The sequence below is a fragment of the Mustela nivalis genome (assembly GCF_964662115.1).
Source record: "Mustela nivalis genome assembly, chromosome: 11".
NCBI lineage: Eukaryota > Metazoa > Chordata > Mammalia > Carnivora > Mustelidae > Mustela > Mustela nivalis.
Window position 1 is genome coordinate 12346775 of NC_139030.1, and position 15995 is coordinate 12362769.

General features: G+C 35.3%; 1 protein-coding gene across 4 annotated transcripts in view; it reads right to left on the reverse strand.

Moving 5' to 3' along the window:
* The window catches only part of PTPN4 (protein tyrosine phosphatase non-receptor type 4), a 220278-nt gene that overhangs the window by 105823 nt on the left and 98460 nt on the right, over positions 1–15995 (reverse strand). For 2 of the 4 annotated variants that reach the window (XM_082689824.1, XM_082689826.1), the window contains exons 4-9: positions 9481–9523; positions 9304–9403; positions 4961–5005; positions 4645–4697; positions 4154–4274; positions 159–246 (exon numbers count right to left, since the gene is read on the reverse strand). In XM_082689824.1, the coding sequence (XP_082545950.1) occupies positions 159–246; positions 4154–4274; positions 4645–4697; positions 4961–5005; positions 9304–9403; positions 9481–9523 (450 nt within the window). The remainder of the gene's footprint in view (positions 1–158; positions 247–4153; positions 4275–4644; positions 4698–4960; positions 5006–9303; positions 9404–9480; positions 9524–15995) is intronic. The other 2 variants (XM_082689825.1, XM_082689827.1) reach the window with 2 other exon arrangements.

Below are 15995 nucleotides of genomic sequence, written 5' to 3' on the forward strand. Positions count from 1 at the left end.
TTAAGTGATTGTGAAAATACTTCTATTCAGTGCAACTATGCTGGCGGCACTCACTAGTTATTCCATTTGCTTAATCCTAACAGCACATTAAATAAAAACTTTCATACTGAGTAAACGAAGCCTAACTCAGCAGCATCAAATTAGTTCTCTTTACTTACCCTTGCATAGTGGAATTCAACTCCATAGAGTTCTAAGGTACGTGCTGTGTTCAGGTAATTAAATTCTGCTTCTGCAGGAGACAAACCTCTGTAAAGACATTATGTTTAAAATTAAACCAACCACAAATATGGCCAAATTAGAAAAAAAGCTTACTTACCTGGAAAAATTTTAGCATTCTAGTCGAACCTATTATAATACACCATGCATGACTACTCCTCTTAGTTAATATCTAACTTACCTGGAGGATACATTTTCAGGACACAAATCATTATTTTGTAGAATTTTTATTTTCCAGAAATATTATATTTTGTAGAATATTTTATTTTCCAGAACGCACCAGGGGATGTAGAGCAAAAGGTACCCTTGTGCACTGTTGGTGGGAATGCAGACCAGTGTAGCCACTGTGGAAAACAGTATGGCGGTTCCTCAAAAAATTAAAAATACCAAATGATCTAGTAATTCCACTAATGGGTATTAGCCAAGATATGGAAGCAAGTCAGCATCCACTGACAGATGAATGAATATGATGTGGTTTACATACATATTACTCAGCCATAAAAAAGAATGAGATCTTACCATTTGTGAAAAAATGGACCTAGAGGATATTATACTAAGTGAAATAAGTCAGACTAAGAAAGACAAACACCATATGATTTCACTTACATGTGAAATCTAAAAAATTAAGAAATAAAAAGCAGAAACAGACCCAGAAATACTAAGAAAAACTGATGATTGCCAAAGGGGATAGGCAAAAATGGGTGAAAGGGAACAGGAGATACGGGCTTCCAGATCTAGAATGAGTTACTAATCATGAGGAAGCGCGAGGCACAGCATAGGGAATATAGTCAATGGTATTACAAAAGCGTTGTATGGTAACAGATGGTAGCTACATTTGTGAATGTAGCATAAGGGACAGACTTGCTGAATTACTATCTTATACATCTGAAATGAATATAACTGTATAACTGGCAACTAGATTTAAAAAAAAAAAAAAAAAAGGATGAGGTTTTAAAAGTCCCTACTTGGGACAACGCCTGGGTGACTCAGCTGGTTAAGTGGCTGCCTTCAGCTCAGATTATCATCCCAGGGTCCTGGGATTGAGTCCCACATCAGGCTTCTTGCTATGTGGGCAGTCTGCTTCTCTTCTGCCCGAAGCTCCCCCTGCTTATGCTTGCTGTCTCTCTCTCCCTTTTTCTCTGGTGAATAAATAAATAAAATCTTTAAAATAGGGACGCCTAGGTGGCTCTGCCTTCGGCTCAGGTCATGATCCCAGGGTCCTGGGATCAAGCCCCACATCAGGCTCTCTGCTCAGCAGGGAGCCTGCTTTCACTCTCTGGCTGCCTCACTGCCTACTTGTGATCTCTGTCAAATAAACAAAATCTTTTAAAAATATATTTTTTAAATAGATAAATAAATAAATGAATAAATAAAATCAATAAATAAATATTCCTAGCTGTTCTTATGGCTGATAAAGTCATTTACTCTCTGACTTTTTAAAAGAAGTGTTTTTCAAAAATTTCAGAATTTGGTCCATATACTATACTATATCTGCATTTAAATCACAGTTGCTGCTAAAACATGCAAATTTTGAGATGACTTCCAAAGCAGTGCTTCTTAGAGTATGGTGTCCAGTCATGTGTTGATTCATAACAAGTATAGAAACGGAGAGAGTCAGAGTCTTTTATATCTCATAGCATTCTGGCAGAGTAATTTCAAGTCTATCGAATCTAATAAGAAAAACAAAGACTTGCAATTTTTTATGTCTCTGTCTATTCTACTTTCCTAGTAATTCAATTTTATTATATCTTTCAGAAGTTTCATTCCATGACAGATTGGGGAAAAATCAGTCTTTCATCATAGATAGGCTTAGAAGTACTGCTGTATACAATCTGATATAGAAGAGATAATGTCCAAATTGTTTATATTTAAGAAATGTCCCAGGTGATTCTTATGAACACAAGTCTGAGAACTACTGCTCTAGCAAAGGCTTTCAAAACAGATTTACTCCTATATTATATATGCTTCTAACAATTTTTGTTATCTGATATTATTAGACTACAGCAGAGCCAAAACAACAAATTACAAAATTACAAACATATCAACCTTTCACTCACTAATGATACCAGAAAAGGAAGCCAACGGCCTGCCAATGCATGATCATAAAAATGGGATTCCTAAAACAAGCACATATACCTCAATTTTCTGTAAAATTCAATGAAGTTAAACAAATACTCTACCTCCCCACCCCACACCCTACTCCTCAGTTAAACTGGATGACTCTATTTTTTGTTAAATGATCTGAGGAATCATTTCTTTAAATGAAATATAATATATAACCAATATTTTGTCAAACTGGAAAAACCATTACTGGCAAATTTTTTAAAAATTTTGGTTTATCTTTAAATGCTTGATTTGGATATACTATGTGTAAAACTTTTATTATAAATGGCATTTTTACTGTTAGACCAAAACAGACCCCTCACCAACATTAGGGCAGTCTACCGAAATTCTCATCTTTTTAGTCTTATTTTAGATTAAAGGTCAGCAAACTATTATTGAAAAGAGCTGAAAGTAAATACTCTGGGCTTTCAGGTCACACGGTCTCGCTATTTAACTACTCAACTCCATTGCTATATGCAAGCAGTCACAGATAGGAGGACAAATAAGGGAACCTATGCTCCGATAAGTGTTCATATATGGACACCAAACTGGAATTTCTCAAAATTTCACATGCCACAGAATGTTATGCCTCTTTTTGTATTTCTCTCAAACATTTACAGTGTACAGATCATTCTTAGCTCATGGGCCATACAAAAATAGGCAGTGGGCAAGTTCGCCAACCTGTTTTAGATATATGGGCCATTACCAAATGAAAGTTAAGTTTCCTTAATATTAAGAACTAATATTTCTTTAATGCTTACGTAATGTGCTGGGCACTGTTCTGAGTACTTTATATATATAAACTCACTTAATCCTTACATTAACTCCAGAAACAGATACTTTTATTACCCCCAATTTACATATAACGAAATACAGAAACAGAGGTAGAAACCAATTTGGCCAAGATTGTAAGATAGTTAAGCTATCTTAACCAGAATTTCAGACTAGGCAGTCTGGCTCTCTAGTTCAAACTTTTTCTTAGCCAATGAGCAACACTGCCTTAGTCCCACCACTGAGCATTTTGAATTGCATGTTAAAGCAAGAGTAACCCAATAAACAATATTATTTTCTATTCAATGCAAAAAATCTCTTCTTGAAACAAATTATGTCACAGAAAATTAAGAATCACAAAATATCAAAGTTGAATATTGTTATGAATGAAAAAATGCTACTTATTAAAGGACTTTTAATTATTAATTTAATATTACATAAGGTTACTTTTTTCCTCTTGGCTCATTACCCAACAAATGATTCCTTTCACATAGCTAAAAACTAAGAAAGAATTACTAAGGAGACTGATCTGTAACAACTGATCTGTGAACATAATACTAATATTCTAAAATTCCTACTTAAAGAACTGTCAACTTTACATAATAGCAATTTTTTTCTTAACTTCCTTCCTTCCCTCCCTCCCTCCCTCTCCTTCTTTCCCTCCTCCCACACCCCTCTTTCTTTCAGTAGGCTCTATGTCAGCATGGAGCCCAACATGGGGCCTGAACTCACAACCCTGAGATCAAGACCTGAGCTGAGATTGAGAGTCAGAGGTTCAACTAAGTCACCCAGGCGCCCCAATAGCAAATTTCTGTTTACATAGTTTTGTGGTTCTCACTAGAAATGAAAGAAAACCTCATATAATTCTATGAAATTAGCAATGATTTTTTTTAGTATAGAAAACCCACATTTCCTTACATTAATCCTACTATTTTAAATAATAGTAAACTGTTCTGTATTAATTAAATTTAACAATCACATTAGAAATAATTTGAAACATTTCTCTAGAAAAGATGCCCTTGGGAAGTTTATGAAATAAGCAGAAAAATAAACAAATCCTTACGTATGTTGCTGATGTAATTTTGCAATTTCTTTTTCAAAATCTTGAGGTTGATCAGGAATGAAAGAATAATCTGAGAGGTAGCCTGGCAAGTTTTCTGACTGATTGTAGTTTCCAAGTTCAGCTATTACATGGAAGGAAAGTAGTCACAATTTAATAAACACATTTTCTAATTCTAATAGCCAAATCAGCAATGTCGTGAATTCCATTTTATTTCTGGAAGTAAAATATTTGTTTAACTGCTAGCTACCATGTAATCAAGTTATAACAGCACACTTAACATTCTTCTAGGTTTCAAACGTCAGAAGAACTTTTTTCCCAGAAATCTAAGTAACTGCTAACTAGCTGAATTTCTATTATATTTCCTTTGCAATCACTTTTTTTTTGTGATATAGTAACTAATGTCTAAAGAACTCTTGTATTAAAGGCGCTGTATTATCAACACAGACCATGCAATCACATGCTACATGACTCAAGAGAGGATTCAGACTTACATTGAACAGCAAATGAAGCCAAAAGGGCAGCAGTATTATAAGGACAGGGCAATCTAATAAAACAAAACAGAAAATACATAACCCAAGGTTAAACACAATAATTTCAAAAGCACTGTAATTTATATACTATCACATATGAAGTTCCATGACTTACATTTTAACTAATAACTAATGAACTTATCTGATGAAAAAAATTCATACTGCATATAACCATCTTTCAATAGATACTTTGTTTGCAATGATCATGAGTTACTTAAGTAATACACAATTAAAAGTACTTTCAAAGTCCATTATTAAAAATTTAAAAACAGCCCACCTTCCAGTAAGAATGTCTTGTTTAATCTGCAAAAAATACTGGTACCTTAAAAAAAAAAAAGAGAGCAAGAGATGGCATTTAGCATTTACTGTAATCACAACAATTAGGTTTTAAAAATTGTATACTTATATTAACTAATAAAATTGAAATATTTAAATATTTGCTTTTATAATCTATATATTACCACATGTAAAGATATTTTTAAATAAGTTTTCATAAATTCATGAATCCTAATCTTTAAAATTCTTTGATAAACGAAATTCTGTACTTCAAATAACTTGTTTCCGCTAGCTTCTATTATAAAAACTCAAGATCTTTAAAGAGTTATGTAACTGAGAAAGATTAGGGAGAATATTCTGAAGATTGGTGTTTGCAGAAACTAGAACTGGGCAATCAAAAACTTGAGTCAGAGACATAGGAGAGCTGAGAGTAGCAATGCACTAGAGATCAAGTGGAGAAAGTCATCCTTTCTGCAGAGACAGAATGCCAGGTGCAAAGACAGGTCTATGGTCATCTTATCATTATGCTGCCGGAAGCTGCTAAATGTAGAAAAGCACCATTCCATTTTCATTTGATTTAAGAAAGCTCTTTATGATCAGAATAAAAACAAAACAAAAAACTTAAGCTCCCTTCCCTACCATCAGAATTGCCAAGTACCTAAAGTCCTTTAAAACCAACAAAAATATAAATTTCTATTAAAAAGAATGCTGATATTGCTTATAAAATGGTATTGTCTTCCTGTCCCCGCTAGTAAGTCATTCCCTTGGAGATATGTCAATGCTTGCAAGAAGTCATCTGTGCTATGTGACATTGGCATAAGACCAAATTCTGTGCCTTTAAAAAATGTTTAAACAGGGAATTTAAGACTTTATTTTATCCCACTGAAAAAAGTATACATACTCCAATAATCAAAAATCAGGTTTAACAATTTCAATTTCTGGCTGATTAAAATTATTAAAGAGCTCCATGACAATATTCAAATTACCAAAAAATGTAATTAAGGATTTCAGAGAATCAGATATTCCCTAAAATTTTTTTTAAAAGTTGATACAAATATTTGGTTTCACATATTAATGAAGTACATAACTCCCTGTGAGAATATGTAATATTGTAAATATTACCTATGTATTCAATTTAAGACAATATATTTCTACCTAGGTTACTTGGTTTCATAATTAAAAGTTAAACGTTCCTGGTAGAAACAAATCTTATAGTTAAGATTGAAAAGGCATCTATATTCTTTTTTTTAATAAACTTTTTTTTTTTTTAATTAGACAAACAGAGATCACAGGTAGGCAGAGAGAGAGAGAGAGAGAGAGAGAGAGAGAGAGAGAGAGGAAGAGAAGCAGACTCCCCACTGAGCAGAGAGCCCGATGCAGGGCTCAATCCCAGGACCCTGGGATCACAACCTGAGCCAAAGGCAGAGGCTTTAACCCACTGAGCTGCCCAGGCGCCCCAGGCATCTATATTCTTAACATAATATTGTAAATCTTATATACATAATACCTATGCCTGCTGAATTTTATTTATATACCACCCAGTAAGGGCTGAGTGGAAAGCAGAATTCAAGTCCTGGCTAAACCAGCCACTGCTCTTTAGAAAATCAATTAAAGGCTTCGTTTCTATATTTGTAAAAAACGACGAATATCACTTGTCTAGTATGTGTATCCCATAGGCCCTAAATAAGGTGATAAAAACACAATTTTTAAAGACAATTAAAACTTTTATGATGGACTTATTTGGCTTAGCATGATAGCCTCTAGTTCCACGCACATCACTGCAAATGGCAAGACTTTTAAGATAGATTAAAAATGTCTGAGGTAAATATAGAAATGATATGTTTAATCTGTGAAAATAATACAACTTTTCTAATCCAGTAATACCATAAGCACTTTTTATGTACTGAGTATACCTAAGCACGAAAAAGGTACCAAAGAAATGTCATCTGTAGTGTCATGACTCCTGAAAAAACTCCAATTCTAAGGATGCCAGCACCTGCTAATACCAAATGACCTGTAAGCTCTGTAGGTCCACTCTTTCATACGACTTATCTAAAATGGGATCTCAAGGTAAGGAGGTGTGTCATGTTTTCTATTTTGTGGTTTTAAACTAGTCCTTAAAATTTAGCAAATGCGGCTGAAGTTGTCATATTATTAATCATAACCACTGCATTAAGGCTATCAAGCACTAAAATTTTAAAGGGGTATTTCTTAAACCTGCATAACAGAATCACCTGGGAAGTTTGTAATAATGTCTATGCACAGGTTCCTTCTGAGACCTAATTAAATCAGAAAATCTCAGGGGTATGACCGAGGAACCAGGTATGTTTTTAAGCTCCCCTAAGTGAGTCTAAGCTGTAGTGAGGGTAGAGATCTCCTGATATACTCTATGGTAATATAATAAAAACTCATTTTACCAAATACCACTAGTTATAAGCCTCTAGGACATTCTATCATAAAGGACTTTCGAAAGAATACATTATTTTGAGTGAAAACAAAGATAATGCTCTAAACAACAGACTGAGTACAAAGTAATTGCTTGATTACTACCAAACTTGGCTTTCCCTTCTACTTCAGGAAGATATGACGACTTAATTATCACTGAGATACATTAATTCCTTGACTATGTTTTAAACACAGGTTATAAAAGAATCAACACATTCAAGCTCTATAGAAATTCAAATACATTATTTTGAGTGAAATAAATTATGAATATGGCTGCAAATGACCGTATTTTAATTGCTTGCTAACAAACTTTTCATAAATATTAAAAACATTAGAAATCCAATTTTAAATTATTGGTCTTTTAATTAACAAATATTTCTTATACATTAAAATTCTGATTACAAAAATATTGATTATGGAATACTTTTGCTACTTGATTTCAGATTACATTTACCAGGAAATAGTAAAATGTAATTAAAAATGTTTTATAATTTACAATTTCATTAATTCAGAGTAGTTTTTCTGAAGTTAAGCCAAAATTAGGGAAAGTTTTATAATATTAAGAATTATTTATTAAGATAAAAGATTTTGTTATTTTAATTAATTAACAAAACTTGACTGATTAAGAGCTATAATATTAAACTGAAGATTATTCATATAATAAAGATAAATTACCTTGGAAATATTATTAGTTTTGAATGTTAGGACTGCCTAATCCAAGGCCTACATTCCTAAATTCTGTTATAAAAAAGGTTAACAACCTGTCCTCAACAAACACACAGAAAAGGACTCTCAAGAATGTTATTCTAACTTTTCTTACCTGGTCTACTGAAAACCCTATTTTATAAAACACCTGAGGATTGCCAGATACAGCTAAATATCTTTAATTTATTCTTCTGTTGCTTCACATCACCACAATATTCTAAACAATGGCCATCACGGTAACAACTCCCAGCCTACCTACAGGTAGCTTTAAGTACAGATTGCTAATTTAGCACCTACCTTTTAGAGTAATTCCGAATATAATCACTGACCGATAGTCTTATATGAGACTTTTATGGAAGGTCTTATATGCTAATGTTTCATTTAGTCATTAAAAGAAAACCTAATTACTAATCCTGTCTTTCAAGCAACACACAAGATTCAGGTACAGATACCACACTGTAATTATTCCCAGTTCTACCTTAAACAGCTCACCTAACATTCATACACTTTCACAATGCTCATCTGAGTCATTCTTGTGTACACTTTGTCACGCGGAAGTGACAAGAAAAATCAGATTTTGAGTCAAGAGCAGACTTAAAGTGGACAATAAAGTGGGCACATAAAAGTGTACTGTTGCAATCCCTGCCAACATCCCTTAAAAAAGGTACCTGCTTACCTGAAACTAACAACAGTGTATGTTAATTATACTTCTAAGGAAAATGGTAGGAGTGGAGGAAAAAAATAAGACTTTGAATCTTAGCAAAAGGTAACTACAGATGCAATTTTCAGAGGAAAAAAAAAGGTACCTGTTGACCATTACTCTTGCACATAATGGTTACATATTTTTCCAAATTCTACGTTATCCTCGATAGAAATAAAAAACATATTATCATCTGATTACCTCAAGTAGTTACAGCAGTACTTCTTAGCCATTTTTTTTACAAGTAGAAAAATCTAATTTCATATGGTTCAGGAGGCTGCTCATGGCTGGATGGGGTGGCCTTGGACCTCCAATCTCCTAAAGCCCTCCAGCCATCCAAGAAGGGAGGAAACATGAAAGATCCATAATCCATTCTGTGTGATCACTGGGAATATCAGAATTACACACCATGACAATATTTCTACCTAAATAATTTCAAAATTTCATAACAGCTCTGACAATATTTTCAGGAAAAATATGCTCCATAAACCCACCTTGTATATTCTTCTTGTAACTTGTTGGGGTCACTTACAAAAAATTTGACTCTAAAGTTCAAATTGTAAGGAGATCCTCCTAGAATTAATAAAAGCAGTTCTAATTAATCAGACTATATTAATCCTTTACCTTTAGGAAGTATACTTTTAAAATGTCAAGTAAATATGTATGCTCACTCTTTAGCTGCTTCCTTATTGGTTTGTTTGGATCCAGCCACCGCTGAAAAATAAATAAATAAAACTGATTTCTTTTCCCTTGAGGAAATAATGTATCGATTATTGCAAATTTGTAATATTTGAAGATCCATGGTAAAAACTGCATCTTGAAAACACTCTAGGAGAAAATAAACTACAGATGTTCATATCAAGTATAGCAAAATAACACTAGAAAGTACTAAATATATTTGTGGTAGCTCTGAGTTTTTTATTTGAATTTCCCATGAAATTATACAGTGTATAGTAACCTCTATTCCAAAAAGAAAAATCCTTAATAATAGCAATTTGAAGTGAATCCCGTTAATTTAACTATATTATAAATAGTGTGGCAAGTTTTTAGAATTCTTGGTATCTTTCATAAAAATCTAGTTGACCTTATACTCTCTTTCAGACAAAATCTAACTACCCATCATGAAAATATACTCTTGATCGCTTCTCAGCCTTTTGGCTAAGATCAAGTGAAAATATACTCTTGAGAAAGAATTTCTTTTCTTTTTTTTCTAAAGTAGAGTCCACACCCAGCACAGAGCCCAATGCAGGGCTTGAACTCACAACCCTGAGATTAAGACCTAGGTGAAAGCAAGAGTCAGACATTCAACCAACTAAACCACCAAGGCACCCCAACTCTTAAGAAAAACTTTCTAACTTCTACTTATTCCCTCAAAAATAAAACTATCGCCCCTTGCCCAACAACAACAAATTCACACTGATTTTCTAAGAGATAATGTTTAGTTTGCAGGTGTGTTTGTTTAGGTGTGAGAATTTTAAGTAGCCTCAACACTTCTAATGCCAGTTGAGCTCTACTTTAGGAAAAGTATAACTAAATTTAGACTGCCAACATGTTTCAGTTAAAAAAATTAAAGAACCCAGGGGCACTTGGGTGGCTCAGTGGGTTAAAGCCTCTGCCTTCGGCTCAGGTCATAATCTCAGGGTCCTGGGATCGAGCCCTAAATCGGGCTCTCTGCTCAGCAGGGAACCCGCTTTCCTCCTCTCTCTCTCTGCCTGCCTCTCTGCCTACTTGTAAAAAAAAAAAGAAAAAAAAATTTTAAAGAGCCCAAAATGGTATTAGATGTGACAGTATTTTCAAAGCACTACATAAGTATCAACTTATGTCTTATTATGTATAAAACATACTCCTATCACCCATATTTGATTCCATGTAGAGTACAAAGATTTTAATAACAAATGGCTGAGAATAATCCATAAATCTTCCCTTTCCACTATCCACAACAACCAACATCAAATCCAGCTGATTTTTCCTTCTAGCTATACCCTGAATTTAACAGTTCTCCATCCACTCTGCCACTATCTTTATGTCTGGGATAGCTCTGGCCATAGCCTCTTGTTGTTGTTGTTGTTTTTAAGATTTATTTATTTTAGAGAGAGTGTGTGTGCACATGCACACTACGGGGAGAAGTGGAGGAAGAGAGAGAGAGAGAGAGTCCCCAAGCAGACTTGGAGCTGACTGCAGTGCCTAACAAGGGGCTCGATCCCATGACCCAAGATGACAACCTGAGCCAAAACCAACAGAAACTTAACTGTCTGAGCCAGCGAGATGCCCCTGGCCATAGCCTCTTAACTGCTCTCCCTGATGTTTTCTTACCATGTTATTCTTCATTCTCCATCGCAAAGCTAGAGTAATCGTTCAGAACATGTCACTTCTTTGCTTAATAGCTCTTGATAATTTCTCAAGACAAGGTTCAAAGTCCCTGCTAGGGGCTTACATGATCACTTCTTACCTCAACTTACTAAGCTCCAACCGTAATGGCTTCTCATCTGTTTCTCACAGATGCCATCCTAGGGCTTCAAATGAAGGCTTCATTAGGCACAGAATGTCCTCCAAATTTCTCATAGGTGACTTTCTTTAAGTCTCAGCTTAAATGCTACCTCCTCAGATAGACCTTCACTGGCTGTCACTGATCTCCCTACCAGAAGTACATCACAAAGCTCTTATTTCCAGGGCGCCTCGGTAGCTCAGTTGTTAAGCATCTGCCTTCAGCTCAGGTCATGATCCCAGTGTCCTGGGATCAAGCATGGAGTCAGGCTCCCTGCTCAGCAGGAAGCCGCTTCTCCCTCTTCCACTCCCCCTGCTTGTGTTTCCTTTCTTGCTGTCTCTCTCTTTGTCAAATAAATAAATAAAATCTTAAAAACAAATAAACAAACAAAAAAAACCTAACTTCTTTAGTTATTTTCTATAAATAGGCAAGGGATATTAATTTCTTTTATAACATTTTCTTTCTTTCTTTTTTTTTTTTTTAAAGATTTTATTTATTTGACAGAGAGAGATCACAAGTAGGCAGAGAGGCAGGCAGAGAGAGAGAGGAGGAAGCAGGCTCCCTGCTGAGCAGAGAGCCCGATGCGGGACTCGATCCCAGGACCTTGAGATCATGACCTGAGCCGAAGGCAGCGGCTTAACCCACTGAGCCACCCAGGCGCCCCTTATAACATTTTCTTAATCGTAATGTTTGTTTTGTCTTTTTATTGCCCACCTCCTTCATTAGATTATCAACTCCATGAGGTAAGGGATAAAATCTGATTCATTCAAAGCAGACAATCAGCACATCGGCACAAGTCTTGGCATATAATTTGTATTAAAAAAATTTGATGGGGTGCCTGGGTGGCTCAGTTGTTGGGCATCTGCCTTCGGCTAGGGTCATGATCCCAGGGTCCTGGGATCGAGCCTTGTGTCAGGCTCCTTGCTTGGTGGGGAACATGCTTCTCTCTCTCCCATTCCCCCTGCTTGTGTTCCCCTCTTTCTCTGTGTCTCTCTCTGTCAAATAAATAAATAAAATCTTAAAAAAAAATTTTTTTTTGATGAATGACCGACTAAGCCTGCTGAATGACTCAGCAATTGATACAGGGGTGGGGGTTGGAGGGGGGAGTGTGCTTCTATCCCAATAATCAGCTGTTTTTCACCACTACTTAACACATTTGTTTCCCCCTGCATTGTCTACCGATCTACCCATCTTCCAACCCATCTATATCACAGTGATTTTATTCTTCATGTTTTCTAGAAAAAGTCATACATTATATTCATTTTAATGCTTGTCTATAATCAAAATTTGGGCTTGAGTTATCTATTCAAAGCCTGTCTTCCACATTTAGTACTCCTGTAAAATATTCTAAAACAGTATCAGAGATACAAACACATTTACATACACAAATAGATGTATTAAGCTAAGAAAGCTTAGAAGGAGTACAATAATAAGTACTGGGAAATTTAACAGACCTCATCAATGATGTCAAAGAGACAGGATTTCGTTTCTTGGCTTAAACCATGAAGATGGAATAATGCTACAATGAGCACTACTGGACAGTAAAAATACTGTTCCCAGTAAAAACACATCATTAAGTCAAAAGAGAAAGTGGAAAAACAGACAACATACACATAAGTTCTACAAATCAGTGAGAAAAAACCCAATACTAATAGAAATACAGATAATGGGTAAGAATAGAAAGTTCACAGGAAATATATATAACATTGAAGAAAAAATATTCAATCTTGACCATAATTAGAGAAATACAGAAGTAATCTACATTAGGTTTTCATTTTTCAGCAATAAGACACTGGCAAGGATTACAACTTTGAATGCCATACCACAATGGCTTCAAGAATGTGGAAACAGGTATATATACAAAGCTCATGAGAATAAAAGTTATACCATCTCATTATAGGACAACTGGGCAATATTTATCAAAATATAAACTGTAAATGACCACAGACCCAGCATTATTTTATATAGCATTATATACTAGATACAGTTCACATAATATAAAATTTACCATCTTAAAATGTATACTTCAGTGCACTTGAGTACATTCACTATGTTGTATGACCATCAACAGTAAATGTCAGAATACTTACATCACACCAAAAAAGAAATCCCATATCTATTAGCAGTCAGTCTCAGTAACCCCCCACCCACCAAAGCCCCTAGCAACACTAATCTACTTACTGTCTCTATGGATTTCATTATTTTGGATGTTTCATATGAAGGTAATCATATAACAGGTGGTCTTTCGTGTCTCATTTCTTTCATTTATTGTAATGTTCTCAAGGACCATCCATGTTGTGGCATTTAATAGTACCTCATTCCATTTTATAGCTGCCATTTAGGCCTTTTCTATCTTTTGGCTCTCATGAATTACACTGCTACGAACATTCATGAGCAACTTGTCACTCAACTCTCTCCAATGTATGTCTAGGATTGGTATTATTTGCTTAAATGATAACTTTATATTTAACTTTTTATCAAGTATTATCAAGTATCTATCAAGTATTAATAGCTAATAGGGAGGTTCTGGTTCAAGATAGCAATGTAGGAGAATCCTAAACTCACCTCCTCCCATGGCCACACTGAATCTAAAAGCTAAATATGGAACTATTTCCTCTGGGGGAAAAAAACCCACAAAACTAGATGAATGACTTCCTCCTACTGGGTGAAAGAAAAAAAACTCACGTCAAAGTGGTAAGGACAGGCTAGGACACAATCTCACCATAAACCCCACACCCAGCATGGTAACCCACAATCAGGAGGGAACTTGCAATCCCATGTTTCTCCCTGCAGAGCAAAGGGTTTGAACCACACATCTGACACCCCAACTTTTAAGACCTGCACCTGAGAAATGAGCATCCAAAACCTCCAGCTTTGATAGCCAACTAGAGCCTGTGACCCTAAGACTTCTAAACTACAGTAAACTGAGAAACAGTTTTATGTAAATGAGGCCTATTTGCTTGTGTTGAAGATTTGGCCTTAGGGAAAGGCTTCCAGTTTGGCACACATATAAGAACTTACTTAAGCATTCTCCAGGGAAGGAAGATGGTTGGTACCGTCTTTGTACTCTCTTGCCCCACCCAGGTTGTTGGCGTTGCTAAGAAAGGAGCTTGTGTCTGCTGCCAGAGAACACACCCTTCAATGGTTTGGCTTTGAGGGCCAGAAGGGCTTGGGCTCACAGGTCAAAGGGGGACAGAAGCAAACAAAAAACAGTTCTTAAATGCCTATCACCCCAGGGCTCCGAATGGAGGGAGCAGACAGAAAAGCCCACCTCCTAGTACTCCCCTAAAAGAGGCATATTTGCTTACTTTAAAAGCTGCTGTGGACGGTACTGCTTCCCAATCAGCCTGAATCTAGGTGCTCACTGAGATGCTCCCCTTTGAGACACTGACAGGTCTTGGCACACCTTTAACTACTGGGAGCCACTAAAAATAAAACAGGCACAAGCTAGGGCAGGGGTGCATGATAAGGTTCAATACAAGGCCATTTCTTTGAGACTGGCAGAGGTGACTGATTTACCTAATGCATAGAAACATGGAAAGTAAAGCAAAATGAAAAAATCAGAGGAATATTTTCAAACAAAAGAAAAAGAGAAAGCATCAAAAAAAGACCTTAATGAAATGAAATAAGTGATTTACCTGATAAAGAGTTCAAAATAATACAGTTGCTCACCAAGCTTAAGAGAAGAACTGATGAACACAGTGAGAACTTCAACAAAGAGACAGAAAATATAAGAAAGTACCAAAAAGAAGTCATAGAACTGAAGAACACAAATAGATAAACTGAAACATACATTAAAGGGGTTCAACAGCAGACTTAAATGAAGCAGAGGAAAGATCAGTGAATTCAAAGATAAGATAGCAGAACTCAAGGATAAGAAGAGCAAAAAGAAAAAAAATAAAACCAATGAAAATGAGGACAGACAGCTTAAGGACTCATGCAACAAAATCTATCCGTTCAGTATTCACATCATAGGGCTTCCCAGGCATAGAAAAGAGACAGAAATGAACGAAAAACTTACCTGCAGAAATAATGGCTGAAAGCTATCCTAACCTGGGGAAGGAAACTGACAACCAAGGAAATTGACAAACAGATCCAAAAATCTCAGAGAGGTTTTGAGAAGTTTCCAAATAAGAGGAACCCAATGAGACCCACTGTAAGACACATTTTTTTTTTCAAGGAGAGAATCTTAAAAGCAGCAAGAAGGAAACAATTTGTTACGTAAAAGGGAAATCCTGCACGACTCTCACATTTTTCAGCAGAAACTTTACAGGCCAGAAGACAATGGGATATTTAAAGTGCCAATGGCATATTTAAAGTGGGGTAAAAAAACAAAACAAAACAAAACAAAACCCTGACAACCAAGAATACTCTATATGGCAGAACTGCCCTTCAGAACTGAAGGAGTGATCAAGAGTTTTCCAGACAAGCAAAAGTTAAGGGAGTTCATCACCACTTGGTGAATGTTAAAGGTACTTCTTTAAACAGAAATGAAAGGGCAATAATTAGTAACAAAAAATCAGAAAAGTATAAATCTCACTGGTAAAAGTAAATACATAGTAAAATTCAAAATAACCTAATGTCATAAAGGTGGTGGATTAATTACATATTAAGCCAGTATGAAGGTTAAAAGATAAAACTAGTAAAAATAACTATAACCACAATAACTTGTTAATGGATGCACAAAGTAAAAAGATGTAA